General features: G+C 28.0%; 1 protein-coding gene across 1 annotated transcript in view; it reads right to left on the bottom strand.

Annotated features, from left to right (window-relative positions):
* LOC114128299 (uncharacterized) overlaps nucleotides 1–16,457 on the bottom strand; it is a 161,456-nt gene that overhangs the window by 4,222 nt on the left and 140,777 nt on the right. Inside the window, exons 4-5 of the mRNA XM_050203179.1 lie at nucleotides 8,917–10,633; nucleotides 26–259 (exon numbers count right to left, since the gene is read on the bottom strand). Coding sequence (XP_050059136.1) covers nucleotides 26–259; nucleotides 8,917–10,517 — 1,835 coding nt within the window. The 5' untranslated portion in view covers nucleotides 10,518–10,633. The remainder of the gene's footprint in view (nucleotides 1–25; nucleotides 260–8,916; nucleotides 10,634–16,457) is intronic.

Genomic DNA, 16,457 nt, shown 5'->3' with positions numbered 1-16,457 from the left:
ATACTTGTAAATCATTTCAACTCACCTAGGAAGTGTTTGCGAAATTCGACGGCCTTTGGTTGGAAGTAATGTGTCCAATAGGTCAGGCACATTTTTCGTTTTAAACAATTCTTGTCGCCCTGCCGCAGTAGTGTAAAGGTGACCGGCCGGAAGAGATTCTTTATGTAACACATGATGATGTAATGTTACTTCACCCAAGTTACACTCTAAATAGGTTTTTTGTTTCCCATCCGTTGGGTCATCTGGCAAAATACGTGGCCTATTGGTAAAATAAGAAAAGATAAATTAATATTGTACATTAGATGACGTTTTCAATAATAGTATTGTTGTACGCAAAAAAAAAAAAACTAACCATACAGTTAGATTGTATTGAATTATAACAAAACTTTATTTTAAAAGCATAAATACTCGTATATTTCAATACAATATATTGCAAAATAATTTTCATAATAATTAATAGAACATCAGCCACGTATTATTAACGAACAATTTATTAATAAACCGTTCATGAATTCGTATTCGTATGTTCTTATTATACATTTTAAATATGAAATTTATGAATTTTAGATTTGACATTATTGTTATTCACTAATCAAAAATGTATTTTCTAATTATTACAAAAAATAGAAAATGAATAACCTTTGTTGATGCCAACATAATAAACAACATTATTTTTGTACATGGTTTACTTATTTATTTTTAAAACCATTATTATCCTTTATGCGCCTTTAACCTTGTTATTTGAATAATAATAGACGGTTGTAGACGTTTCAATATGGTAGAACTATACTTATAGCAATAGATAAACACAGTTAAAATCGGTTATAAAGGAATACACAGTATTTTTTTTTATTTGGTAGTTATCAAAATTGGAAAAAAATATAATCTTGAAATGTATGTCATAATTTGACAGACTACTGTTAGTGAATAAATTGTTTATAATAAAATAAAAAAAATGATGAATTGATATAACTATATTTATTATCATGAATGGAAGTATATTTATCAAGTATTTCGTTTATGTATATTTATATTTATATTAATATTTACTTGTAATACATGGCATTAATGCGATTTTATAAAATTGCATGAATTTCGGGAAAGATAATTGTTTTAAAACATTAAAAAACTTAATTTATTATCTAACTTCTATAGTACTTAGTATTATGTGTATTGTGTATTAACTTATCCACATTTAATTGTTGTAATAACCAAAAAACAAAAAGTCTTTTGCGCTATAATTTATCTAGTGTTGGAGTATACATTAGTAATTAAGTATAAAAAAACGAATTTTTTCGATAAATTAAAATTGATTAAGAGATCGTATTAATAACGAATAAAAGTTATAATTTATAATTATAATTTTAAATAATGATTAATTTATCTGTTCTCCATTAATATTTGGTACAACTAACAATAATAAGCGCCTATTGGCTGTTAACAATAATTGTATTTATTTTCTATTAATAATTATAGCAAAATAATTTTACATTTTCTTTGATTTAATTAAATTTATTATGGAAGCTCATGTGTTTGCTTGACGAAGTTTACTGACGGAGTTTGTTCTTAAACGATGGAATAATATTTTATCTAAAAGATTTTATTTATATAGGCATATATATTACGTACATTGGTCGACTTTTTGTTTTTGTCATTTTTGATCGTGTTTTAACCGATAAGAAAAATATGAAGTATTTATGTTATGGAAATTACTTTTTTTTTTTTGTTAACGAAAACTACAAGATTTCTTCTATTTTATAGTGAAAATATTATAAAAGTTTATTAAAATGCGAAATCATAATAATTATACGAAAAGTGGTAAAAACTGTTCGTCTTCGGGAGGAAAAGGAGCGCAAATATTCCGTCTCCATTGTATATAGTTGTATCACGCGTCTCGCACGTGATTCGTCTCTAATGTGCTGCATATATATATATATATTTCATGTTTATTTACTCAATGTTAGTTAATTTGTATGTTCACTATACACGGAGAGTAACTTCTTAGAGTCCGGATTGTGAATTGTAGGTTTAAACCATAAAGCCAAGATAATCTTATTTTAAAAAGTTTATTTTGAAAATTATTCTTGTAATTTTCTCAAAATATAATATAAATCTTATAATTTTGACAAAAAAAAATATATATACATACATATGCAATTCCCAATTGACAGGATACAATCATATAAAGTATATATAATATAACAATCATATGATCTGTTATAGCATTAAAAGAAAACTTTCAGTTTAAAACCACTATACTCTTCGAATTAAAATTTAACTATTGTTGACTATTTATGTTTAACAATACTAATAATTCTGGTTTTATTTATTGTCCAAGCATGTAACAGTATATTTCTTATCAATAGCGTCGAGTTATCGCCAGTTAAGTATACCTTAATTATATTCAAAGTTTATTATGTACCTTTATATCTTCACTGTTTTATCTTTTGTGTCTTAAATAAAAATTAATGGTAAATGATACGAGAAAACCAATAAGCCAATGGTACCTACATTATCGTGAAAGGGTTTTGATCAAAGCCATACCATTATGCGTCATACACAACAGCTATAAATTCTCGTTTTCTTTTACAAATCCACTAAATGTTGTCTTTTATCTTAATTAGTTTTTACTTAATCAAATATAACTAAAATTAATTCTTTTATTTAAAATAATAAATATGATTATAATAATATGTAATTTTATGCATTATATTGTGATCATGTTTACGATATTTTCATATTAAAATATCGGTAAAATATAATCATAGGTGATTTCTAAATAATATATAAATAACATAGAATTTAATACGTATAAACATTTACAAAAAGACAAAAAAAGTTGCATTATTGTTAATTTTGCAAAGTTTAATTACTTCAATTTTATTTAATTAATAGAAATTAATAAAATGAACGATTTAGTTTTTGTGAGCGTGTTAAACATAAATGTTAAATTTTAAATAATTGGTTTATATAACTTTTCTAAGAGATTGTTCTCAACAGAAGTAATGCCGAACAAATATTAAAACACGCGTTCAACACGACATCTGTTTTTGTCAAATCTTAGATTTGCGTGACATTATGAACTGAAATTGTGATTTTTGCATTATTAAAGTTGTCGACCTTATTAAAGAAACAAATATAATGTTTAACTCGAAACGAGAATAAGTTATTGATTATACTATAAAAACTTACTTAAAAATGTAATACTTTAGAGACAATTCACTATGAATATTTCTAGTTAAATCTAGTAGAATAATACATATATACAATATACTAGCACATTGCATACGATTTAAGAATAATTTAATACAACTTTTCACAAGTTATAAGTATAAAATTAAAGACTTTTGATGTAATAAAATATATATAATCTTAATTGATACTTACTCAACAATAATGATATTTTAACCGTATTTATTATACAAACGTTTTGTCGTGTTGTACGACAAAATATGAAATGTTTTAAAATAATATTCTAGTTAAAAAACCTGATATTAAATTAATATTTTATTAAAAAGATGCATTAATTTTATTTTTCAAACTATGTTTTTAAGGTATCACAAAGATTTTTTTTATGAAAGTCGTCTCAATAAGTATTGAAGAATGTAAGGAATATAGAGTAAAATTTAATCGAATACACATTTTGAGTATTGTATAATAATTATGAATATTATACTTGTGTACAAAGTAACAAAATCAAACATTTGATAATGAGAATATTGTTTGATGGTTTTTTTTATCAACAACTGTACAGTGATTATATCATTTGTATCGAATGGTATTGTTGTTTCTTAATAAATATGTATCCAAATGTACATATCATTTTCAATATAATAATATAAGTTGTGTCTTTTAATTTAATATTTTTTAGTGTAATTCTATTGATTATTAATATTAATTTTGTATTGATATTTAATTATTTATCATCGAAACATACCAGTTGGATTTAGAATCGTCATTATAATATAACCTTCATGGAAATATCAAAGAAAGCATACACAGGTAAAAAGTATAATCTTTCAAATTGTTTATGATTTCACTTAATCTAATAAAAAAATAAAGTAATTTTAACGAATAAATTATTTAATCAATATTGTGGAATAGAAGTCATCATATTGTTGAAAAATCAAGTAATTTACTTTACACGTTTAAATATCGGGGATATTGAGACAGAAATTATTATAAATTAACTTTTGCTACCTATAGTGTCTATTTATACATTTTTACTGATTCTTTTGTACTTGTGTACCTATCACTTTATATAGCGTAATTGAGTATAGTAATTAGTAAATAGTAATTCTATATTAAAAGTATTTCAAGTAGTAATATGTTTACCCGCTGTAAGTTGTTAGTTTTTAATTAACTGTTTGTTAAGTTTTGCAAATGATTTTGTAGATATAAATAAACCTAAAAGTCAAAGTATGACTATTTTGGTTTAATAGTGGTTCTATTTTAATTTCTATTTTTATTTGTTTCACATTTTGCTTGTTTACATTTACTAAGGTAAATGAATAACGATAACCTCATACATTAACTATATTATTTTAAACCGAAATTAATATACATGAAAGTCAGCAACTTTTGATGATAAAAACAAATTATTTTTTAATGTTATTTATAGCCTTATAGGTATCTAAAAGAACTTGCATCCGTATATTTTACATAATATAATATACGCTATGGTTAAGGTTATACCAGACTGTCAACGTAAATCCATGCTGTAAGATCACTAACAGTTTTATCTGTAAATCTCGGGTTTAATAAAATACTAAGCAGGTATGTGTCACATATAACATGATTAACATTTTATAGAATTGTGGGTCTCATATACGTGTTACTTCTAAAATATTATAGTACACTACACATATTAAACTTTTGTGGAAAAAGCTATTAGTTTATAGTTAAATAACATATAGTTATAGTATATATAGGTATACAGAAGAACTTACTTCATATAATTAAGTAAAAAAATAAATTTTATGTTGTAGAGATATTATTCTTTGAGTTAGAAACTATAAATTAGTTTATACAGGCTTTTTAGAGTTCTTTTTTTATAAAAATGCGTAACTTAATATATGTTATTATTTTTTTTCAATGTTTGATGGTTAAAAAGTAGTTTTTTTATATTAATTAGTGTTTTTTTAAAAATTATTATTTAAAAATTTGTAATTAACATAATTGATAATGTCATCATATTTATAATATGTGTTATATAAAATGCATATTATAAGTTTTTTTTATACATTTTTGAAATATATTATATTTTTTAATTTCAAGCCTTGCATAGATACTTTGTCTAGCAAAATAGGAAATGTTAACTTATTAGTTTAGTAATAATATATAATATATGGTATACCAATGATAATATTATTATAGTGAACGCATTCGTTTATTATTTTTTGGTTGGAGACAAATTTTACTGTACAATAATCTAAATTGTATTTTATAAGTATGAGACTTTGTGACATAAACTTTACTGGCTTTATATTAGTTTTTTTTAAATTTAAAGTTTAAGTGTAGTTTAGAAATTTAGTAAACTATACATTTACTAAGAAAAGTTAGATGAATATTTAATGTAGTTTTCTGTAACCATTTTATTGAAATATATATTCATAATACTGAATTATACAATATAACATAATTATAATTGTTCAATACACAAAACATTATTAGAAATTATAATGAATAAGTTTGATATACTTATATATTTGTATCAAAAAAAAACAGAACTAGGTCAGCTAATTATCAAAGTTTCTACCTCATATTTAAATATAAATATAAAAATAAATACGATTAATTTAATAAATATATCGGCTAATAATCGCGTTATAAATACCAAGAAAATGAGGAAAAATGAAAAAAATAGAATAATAATCATACGTTTTTATTTGGTAATTTTATTTTCATTGTAAAAACAAACCTATTATAAATAATAATAAAAAAACTTCTAGTCAGAACCGATTTTTTTAAGCAAGTATAAACGATGCGTATTTAAATACACTCCACACATGTGTTTACATTATATCTGCACTAGATTTACGTTGACATAATATAACCTACTTAAAATTGTAACACTTCTGATCAATATTTCTCACTAACATTATGTATATTGTATTGTGTCTTACTTAGTGAATTTTAAAATTATAATAACTATATTTCATATAAAAATATCTATGGTATATCGTTGACGGTGAAATAATTTTAGTTTAAAATTATTAGCCATTAAATATATTTAAATACGTATTAAGAATCATTCGTTGAAATACTTTTACTTTTTGGTTCTTGTTGCAAAAGTTTGTTAATCTTCGGTTCAGACCATTATAGATAATTGATTAACATTAAATTGTATAAATTAAAAATAATTATCAATAATACTGAAACTGGCTTTATGAAACTATGATCATTGAATAAACAATGCAAAATAAATATAATATCAAATCAAAAATAAATAACTAAAATTTTAAATTTTTGTTCATTATCAATATGTATAACAAAATTGATATTTATCAATATTTGTCAAATATTATGATTACAGTAATTAATATCGGGAAGATTTTATTTAAAAACTAACCAACTTATTATTATAGGTATAATGTATAGAACACTATTCTAGTTTATGAATATGGTGTTTAAATTCTTAATATAAGACACTATACTAGAACGATTACAATGGTATTTTGTTTCTTAATACAAAACTGATAATGATTATTTCAACGAATCGTTTTTTTAGTTTATACATTATTTGTCTGAATGCATTAACGTTTTTGCTTTCAGTCATAATATGTAGATATGTGTAAAATTATAATACTTTCAATGTACCATTGCAATGTATTTTACTGAGCTTCAAGTATTCTTTCAATATATTTATATTATAAAAAGCTTTTGAAGTAACTTTATTATAAATAATGTTTTCCCGTGTATAAAACTACATTAACCTGTCAATTATTTTTCCATGCTAACCCTATGAGTATTAACGATTTAATCTTGACATTATTTTTAAAGTAGGTTGGTATATTCTGGATTGGCATTATATGTTTGAAAAATGTATAAACGAAATGCCAATTTGGAATTTAACGTATGAATTTTCAAATAAAATATCAATACAGAACTTGCTTATTTTGAAAATAATGTTAAGATTAAATCGTTAACGCGCATAGAGTTAGCATGAGAAAATAATTGACAGGTTTATGTATATTTGTGTACATAAAAAAACGTAAAACTTTATTTTGGAATAAAAGAACTTGAAAAGCTTGTTCTTATTATTTTATACGGTGAGAGGAAAACTTTGCTGAATAAGATTAAAAATAAGGTACCTAAAGTCACAGGCTATACTATCGTAAGTGCGAAACGAATTTATTTCGTTAGAATTGATCTCGAACAGAAACTTTTGTATATTTTATATTTTTAGAAGAAAAATCCGTGACTGTTTGCATGGTGAATTGATTATTATTTTTAATACGTGATTTACATGTTTTCCAATGTTATTAAATAGAAACTCTGAGTGTTTTTTTTAAAGAAATTAGGAAAATAACAATTTTACTGTTTTTTTTTAAATAATTATTTTATATTGTTAAATTTAAAAAAAAATAGTTTTTTTATTTTAAACAAAAAAATTATACTTTTTGATGACTCTAAGTATGGTGACCTGCCAAGCATGCTGATTATCAGTTATCTCAGTTAATAATTAAATGGATGATTTTTAGAAATTTTAGAACACTTAAGGATCATATTTTAAAATACTTTAAAATATTATTTTTCATATCATTTAAGGAATATACTTTGATGATAAAAATTTCATTTTTTCCTGTAAATGAAAAGTAGATGTTTTTTTTTTTTGTTAATAATTTTAATGTTTACAAATGAAATGCTGTACTAGGTTTTTGAATTATTTAACTTTGTGCACTATGCATAATAAGTCATGATAACATGGTTGATTGTCATGGTAATAATCAGTATAATCGGTGTTAAATTGTTAAATATTATAATATTATAATTATTTTGAATATTAGCTTAACAATTCATCTATTTATGGATGAACAAATTAGTAATCATGTGGCTTTGAACGTATTTAAGTGTTTGGAATTATACTATTCTATACTTATATTTTGATATATTCGCTAAAGATTATTTAAACGTACATTTAGTTATATTTTAAGATACATATGGCATAAGATTGTATATTTTTATTAATTTCGCAACAAAAAATCAAAAACTCATTGAAAGATGCAAAAAAAAATTTCCTGATATTATCGTTCTTAAACAAAGACAATTTGCATAAAAGTTGTTGGGCAAGGATAATAGGTGCTGTATATATATATATATATATAATAGGCGGCGGTGCAGTATTATAATCCGTGTTCCTGATAATACATTTTAATTATTATCATTATAGGTGCGCGCATACTTTATAAACAAATAAAATGTTCTAAAGAATGCCACAAAACACATAAAACTGAAATTGTGTTACAATAGTCAGATTTGCATAAAAAAACAATTTTGGAAATTCCCTGTTAAATTGAACTACGTAATATATTTTAATAGATAAACGTACAAACATGTTTTAAGACTTTATTAAGGGTGAATACTAACCATCCGAATAATAATATATGTTGCTAATAAACTCCTCCATTTTTGAGTCTTAACAGTCGTCACTCACAGGTAGTTGTGGGTTAATGACGAGTTAAAAAGCATTTAGGGTATATACCTACATTTTTTCATCAATTTTATTTAAAGATCGTGATACTTTTTCGTGGTAGATCGCAATTAGTAAAATACGGATATAACTAAAAAGTAATATAGTGTAGTAAGCGAATCGAAAAGATGACGAATTCCCCAATCAGAGCGCGCGCACAACACGACAATAAAAATATATATTTTTTAAATTCATTCGAAAACGTTATCGTGACGATCATTTACCTGTGCGGGACGTTCGTCGTCGGATGACTAGGACGAGCTGTCGGCCGATCCGTTATTGACGGGGCCGTCGAAGAAGGCGGCTCGCCGATGGGCGGCAGCCCGTCGTAGTCTTCGTGTTCGTCGTGTCGCCCGCGAACCAACGTGCCGGAAGTGACCGCGGACTTCGCGTAACCCGGCGGGTCCGGTCGACCGTTCTTGTCCGACGACGAAGACGACGCCGGAAGTCGGTACTGGTGATGCTGTACCGTCTTATTGTCGTTTTCCTCTCGGTCCATTTCGATCTTTTCGTACCGGTCGAACGGGTCGACGTCCGCGTCCGCGGCGGCCGCGGAGTCGAGCGGACCGGAAACGGGAATGCCGCGGGAACCGGCCGGGCTGCCTTTGGACCGGATGGCCAGCCCGCACAGGAATATGAGACAGAAGGACAGGACCAGTATGACGCCGACGATGAGCCCGGGCAGGGCGTACCGGTCGGCGCCCAGCACCAGGTCCGGCGACCGTTTGACCACGACCACGGTGACGTTGGACCTGGAGCTACCGGACCGGTTCTCCAGCTCGCACGCGTAACTGCCGCCGTCCTGGGCGACGGCCGACACGATGGTGAGGTTCGTGTACCGGCCCTCGGTGACCGGCACGCTGCGGCCCGTCGGCGCCAGCGGCCGGTCGTTGCGCGTCCACCGGGACGACGGTATGGGCACGCCGTACATGCGACACGACACGGTTGCGTTGTCGCCCTCGGTGACCACCACGACGGCCGACACCGGTGCGGAGTGCGGTTCGCATGCGAAATCGTCCAGGTCGAGCTTGTCCCAAGGCGTCTGGGCCAGCCGGACGGGCGTCTTGCAGACGGGCGGCGCGCCGTACGGCACGTTCCGCCGGGCCATCCACTCGCGCAGCGGCCGCAGCTTGCACGAGCAGTTCCACGGGTTGTCGTGCAGCTGGACGCCGTGCAGACGGGTGAGCGACACGACCGTGGACGGTTTCACCTCGCGCAGCTGATTGTTGTCCAGCCGGAGCCATTCCAGCGAGTTCTCCAGCCCGGCGAACGCGGTGGACTCGAGCAGCGCCACCCGGCACCCGGACACGTCGAGCCGGACCAGCCGCGGGACCCGGGCGAACGCGCCGTTCGGCACCCTCATGATCGGGTTGCCGTTGAGCTTGAGCTCCCGGAGCTCGGGCACCGACTCGAACACGGCCGACAGCACCACCGGTATGCTGTTGTGGCTCAGGTCCAGCTCGACCAGGTTGTTGAGCTTGCGGAACGCGTACCGGTCCAGCGACTTGATCCGGCACTGGGACAGGTACAGCTTCTGCAGGTTGAGCAGGTCGGCGTCCGCGAACGCGTCCTTGCCCAGCCTGTACAGCGGGTTGTCGGTGAGGTCGAGCAGCTGCGTGCCGTAGTCCAGGTGCCGCGGCACGGCCGTCATGTTGGCAGCCGCGCAGATGGCCGACTCCTTGCCGCTGCGCCACTTGCACTCGCACGCCGCCGGACAGTCGGCCCGCGCGCCGCACACCGCGCACGCCGACAGCACGAGCAGCACGGCGATCAGTCCGCCGCCGGCCATCGCCGCCGCCGACGACGGCGCCGGTGACGACAGCATGGTGTCGACGGACGCCTCCTCCTCCTGCTCCTGTTCGTCACGTCGTCGTCGTCGCCGCTTACGACCGCCGTCGACGCGGCGCCGGTCATAATGCAATCCGCACGCCGCAATGGTACCTGCAACAGAACCACATCGCACGTTTTAGTAATCGTACGACTCGATCGCAGTTTTTCCATTTTTTTTTTATAATAATCGACATTTTTTTAGCAGTAAATGCCTACGATATCGACGACGACGTCGTTGCAAATATCGTTTTTATTTGATTTTCTCAAAAAAAATTATCGTGTCGTCGTTGAAAATCTAACGTTTTCTGTACATCTGATCGCTTATATTAGTCATATAAGTCGACTTTATATTATTTATACTCTATAACATACAAATATACAATAATTAAATAAACGCCACCCTAGGAGTTCATCGGATTCGTTAACATATTATATAGACGGTTAATTTAAACAAAATAAATCGTTGTAAAACCAAATCGTATAAATAAACATTATGTATTATAGTAAATTCGCTTAATATTCTGTAATGTAATGTTGTACTAAAACACTAATAATGCAAAAAGAATACTACTATATATAATAATTGTAGGTAAACAATGGAATGCAGATGGGTGCATAATCTTACGTTTTACATTTTTTTTCTCTACTTTGTGTATTATTTCATCTTAATAACGAAATATTAAAACATATTTTATTTGTTATTTGCACACGCGTTTGTAGGAAATTTTCTTTCGCTTTGATGAATTATCATGTCAGTTTTTTCGTTATGTGTTTGTATACGTTTCACAATCTAATTTGATCCAATTCTGCCGACAATAACGAAATGCAAAAAAAAAAAAACTATTGTATTATAACTTCTCATCATTAAATCAATATTGAACTACATATTTTATTATTACGGTATATATAATAATAATATATATATTTATGTACCAGTTAAATCAGGCGTGGATTTAGGATTTGTTCAAGAAGAGGGGGGTGCAATTCCCGGGATATTTGAGGACGCCCTTCATTTTAACCTTTTTTTTTTTTATTACAAGCAATACTTTCTCCTGAAACTACCTGATAATTTTTAATATTTTAATCTTTTACCACATATCAAAAATTAGTTCATTATTGTACCATAATGCTTTTTCAAAAGTTATGCAGTAGATTTTTCTTTTATTTGATAGCAATTTTCATATAAATAAATATCATAATGTCGGTAAAGAGAAAAAAAAAATCAAATACTTGTTAAATAAATCAGAAAATAAACAAAAACAAAAAATCCAATAAAAAACGAGAATTTTTACGAATTTGATATCGTTTTGTTATGCGATTTATCAGATACATCTCACTGTATTGTCTAAATAATTATTTTCTATAATGATATATAAAAAAAATCTTAAACGGTTTAAACTATTTTAAAGATATTGGAAATTAAAAAAATATATATTTTTAGTTTTTAATTTTAAAGTGTTTATAGAATTTTTTAATTTTTGTCAAAAACCTTGAAAATGTAATACAATATTATCCATATTGTGAATTTTTTATAATTTATCATATTAATATGACATCTAAATTATTATTAGTGTAATTAAAAAATATTAAAAATGTTTAGTCACGAAATTATTCTAAACGTTTAATGATTGATCATGTTTTAATACAATTTATCAAAAATACGGAAACATTTTTAAATGATTATGACTAATTTTAAGTTATTTATATTACTTAGTTATTCACTCCATTTGTAATTCTATTGATTTATAAGACTTATCATAGATGATAATAATAATAATATAATAATAATAATAGTAATAATAATATATGATATACAATAATTAAATATATAATAAAATAATTGACTTTCTTATTAGTGATCATGAGTATTGTGTAAATTTATATGATAATATATAATAATATTATCTCGTTAAAGTGTATCATTAAGTCCATAGGAATACGTTTGAATTTATGTATTGTTTGTATAGTTTTACTGTATTAAAAGTAAGAAATTTTTGTTTTCAGAAAATATCTTCAACGCACATTTTGTAATAAAACACGTAACATTGAAGGAACAATTTTCAGTCAACGAAACAGCGTATACGTTTTATGACAATACTGTAGATAATATTGAAAACCCATGAACCCAGTGCTTAAAATAGAACTGAAATCCATGTTGGTTTGTAGGTACATGAAAAAATCACTAGTGTTGGGATTCCATCCACCATAACACTTAATAACAATAACGACGAGAAATAGAGGAAGAGATAGAAAAAGAGAGAATAAGCATCTGCTGTAACTTACCTAAAAATAAGCCAAAAGATAAATACAAAAATTCTAAGCTCAAAATAAAATTTCACGGATTTTATTATCAAAGAAATCAATTAAGGGATACGCGAATTTGTCACGAGTCTAGTCACTTTTATTCAGTCATTTTTCGGCAGATTCACTATAAATAAGTTCAAGTAGATCATTTGAGGACATTGTCCAGCCAATTTTGAGTATTCATAAATGTGTACACACTTTGAAATACGAAAATAAAATGTGATTTAGGTCGAGTAAAACTTTACAAATATAATATATAGTTTAGAAATCACACAGTACTATGGAATCTGGATACAGTGTAAATTGTAATTTAGTGTGAAAGTAAATAATGAAGTATTGCAGAAATAAAAGAGTGAAGACGTTTACTTAGAAAAACAAATACATATTAAATATTTTAAATGATCTATATTTAACAACTTTATGTTATTTATTTGTGTTTTAGGAAAAGATGTTCTAAAAAAATTAAATTTAGTAAGTACTTTGAAAAGGTTAATTTTTAATTTTCTGAGTTGTTTTCCTTAAAGTGTAAACTTACAGAGTGTGTTCGTGCTGAGAGGCTCTACTAAATATTTCTGTACAACAACCATTGGAAAAGATTTTCGGAAAACTAGAGAATATACTGAAACACACATTTTTTGAAATTTTGAAATTGTAAAGTGTTAAATATAAGCAATCCAGAACTTCACTCATTCTTACTTATGAGTTATGTGGTAAGATACAAAATATTTTAAGGTAATGAAAATTATTAAAATAAAAAAAAATACTTATTTGTTTATTTATATTTTTTATTTACTAAGTATGTTTGTTTATTTACCTTTTTTCTAAGTGAAAACATTAATTTTTAAGGATTAAGGATATCTCAAGTATTTAATGAACAAAGTTAAAATGTTATTAAAAAATATAAAAACAGATTATTTATAAACTTAAACTTATTTTTACTTTGTCAATTTTTTAACTACATTTTTTTTTATATACGAATTTGTTGAAAAATTACAGTTTGTCTAAATCTTTAAAGAAAACTTGAGGTGCTGTTTATAAAAAGTAAGCAAAGTTATTTGCACGTACTAATAGGTTAACTAAAACGGTTCCCAACCTCTTTTAGTTGTGTGGACCACCAATTTTATAAAAAAAATCTCTGAGGCCCACTGGCCATTAATAGTATACCTATATAAGTATTCATATAGATATAATATATAATATATATTATAAATTACATTCAAACGTTCGATATCGTTAATTGTAAACTTATTATACAGTATACACTGCAATTAATATTGATTAAATACTATTATAACCAGAATTATTATTAGGTATATAACAAAGCGGGAAAGTAAAGCAAAGGCAGTCCTTTCCCGAAATCGGCGTTAAGATAATAAAAAAAAGGTATATAACAAAAATATATAATAATATTATTTTAAATATATATAAAATGTAATATTATATAGTTCACGGTCCATGGTTTAGGAGCCGCTGGGTTCACTGTGCAGTTTTAAATTGTTTTAGTATGTACATTTTGATAATTCCTTTTACTTAATCTTCAGTTTAATTCTAATGTCGTCCAGCTGAAATACTTAGTGCTGCATTTAAACATAAATGCGTTATATAATATGTGTTTTAGAAATAATTTAAAAAAAGCGCAGTATTAATAGAATTTCATTTGAAAACTTATTTAAATATGATGATTTATCGTTAAAATGTATAATTACAATTGGTGAATATTTTGAGTGTAGTTTGATGAATTGAGTTGAAAAATTACGAATTCAATTAATTTATTAAAATGTTGATGGTAAATACAATATAATATTATAGTTTATTACCATTGTATATATATATAAATCAAGTGATATAGAAATATTAAAATGTATATTAACACGAGATTTAATATTTTACAACTGTAAATTTGAACACATTATTTTATTATTATTATTAATATTTTATTGATGATTTAAGATAAATCGTATATCAAAGTGTTTGTCATAGAAAAATGAATCGGTGCAAATGTAACACCCGTCTAAAATAATTTTATTTTATTATTATTATTATTTTTTTTTTTTTTTTTGAAAACGTGTTTTATCTTAACCGATTTAAGTAAAAAATCTCGCATGGGGTTATCATTGAATACAATTGAGCATTGAAAAGATCACATAGATTTATGTTAAACGTCACCGAGAACAATTTATATGGATATCTAGTGTCAAGCATAAATCTTATTGTGATCAATCCAGTTGCTACTATTTCTCAAGCGTTCATGTTTGAACGAAATGTCGTTTCAGTGCAAGAAAACTGTTTTTCTGTACTCAATGTAAATTAATGTATCATGAATAGATTTGCAACAAGCGAATGGAATCATTCAATTGTTAAAAATAATTACAAATGTAATAAAATCATATTTAAAATAAACGTAAAAAAAACGTATATTTTATTCTGTTGATTTAGAAAAAGTTCTATGAAAACGTAAATCAAAACCTTTTGCAATAAACTGTTTCTGGAAAAATGTAATTGAAATATCTTTAACTGGAATTTATAGTGTTTTAATATTAAGTGTACTCGTTTTTTTTTTTTTTGTACATTAATTCCTTAAGTTTTTATTGTAGTATTTTTAAAAATATTTTTCTATACTGAATCTTTTTCCAAAAATACATAATTTAGAATGTTATTTTCCAATATTGAAATATTGAATAATAATAATTGTATTTTAACTATGAAAATTTAATTTTACGATATTGCACAAGCTATGTATAACCACGTATATAAAATATAATTAATTAAAAAGTATTTTGAGATATAACGTTACTTCACTTTCACCAAAGATAATTTAAAATGAATTAATAATAGTGTTTATATGTAAGACTTAAGTGTTCCATTTAGTTTTAAATATGATTTGTTTGTATAATACATTTACTTACTCATATTTTAATAATTATAGTAGGCAATCTAATTGAAAATATTAAGTAGTTGCATTAGAGTAAATAATAACACTGAACAATAAATTAATTATAATGCGTTTCAGGCTAATTCAATATCAGTTTGGTATCTACAACATCACTTTAATTTATTTAAATAACTGAAAATTATGCTTATTTACTTCTGCAGTAAATTAAACTAGGAATAGACAAGGTATGCTTATGGATTTTATAATCTAGATAGATCGTAAACTCACTGGTATAATAAAAATGAGTTATTAGTTTATTTGTTTTGGCTGCGTTCGCATTTGTATGCATATCTGTGTTTCTTATTATTTATTAGGTTAAAATTCCTAAAATAGTTTTCCTATTTTCTATGGATATTTTCTGAAAACGAATTTTTAACATTTTATAATATTTCATAAAATCTTACATAAGATATAGATAGTTTTCATATTACATTTTAGCTATATGTATTTATTTTATAATTGACAAATACGATTGAATCTATATTTATATTTGATCAGCTAAAAATAAAATAAAAGTAAACATCTATATTGACTATATTATATTATAATAGTTAAATAGTTAGAAAAAAATAAATTTTGTTTTAATATTTCATACATTTCAGTTATTATTATTAAATATATATTATTTTTATCTAACACAGATTATATATTTTACTAACTAGTATAACTTTTAGTATAAAATGTTTGTTTTATTAAATA

The sequence above is a fragment of the Aphis gossypii genome, chromosome 3 (genome assembly GCF_020184175.1).
Source record: "Aphis gossypii isolate Hap1 chromosome 3, ASM2018417v2, whole genome shotgun sequence".
Taxonomy (NCBI): Eukaryota; Metazoa; Arthropoda; class Insecta; order Hemiptera; family Aphididae; genus Aphis; species Aphis gossypii.
Note: the sequence above shows the minus strand (reverse complement) of the source record. Positions and strands in the feature narration are given on the sequence as shown.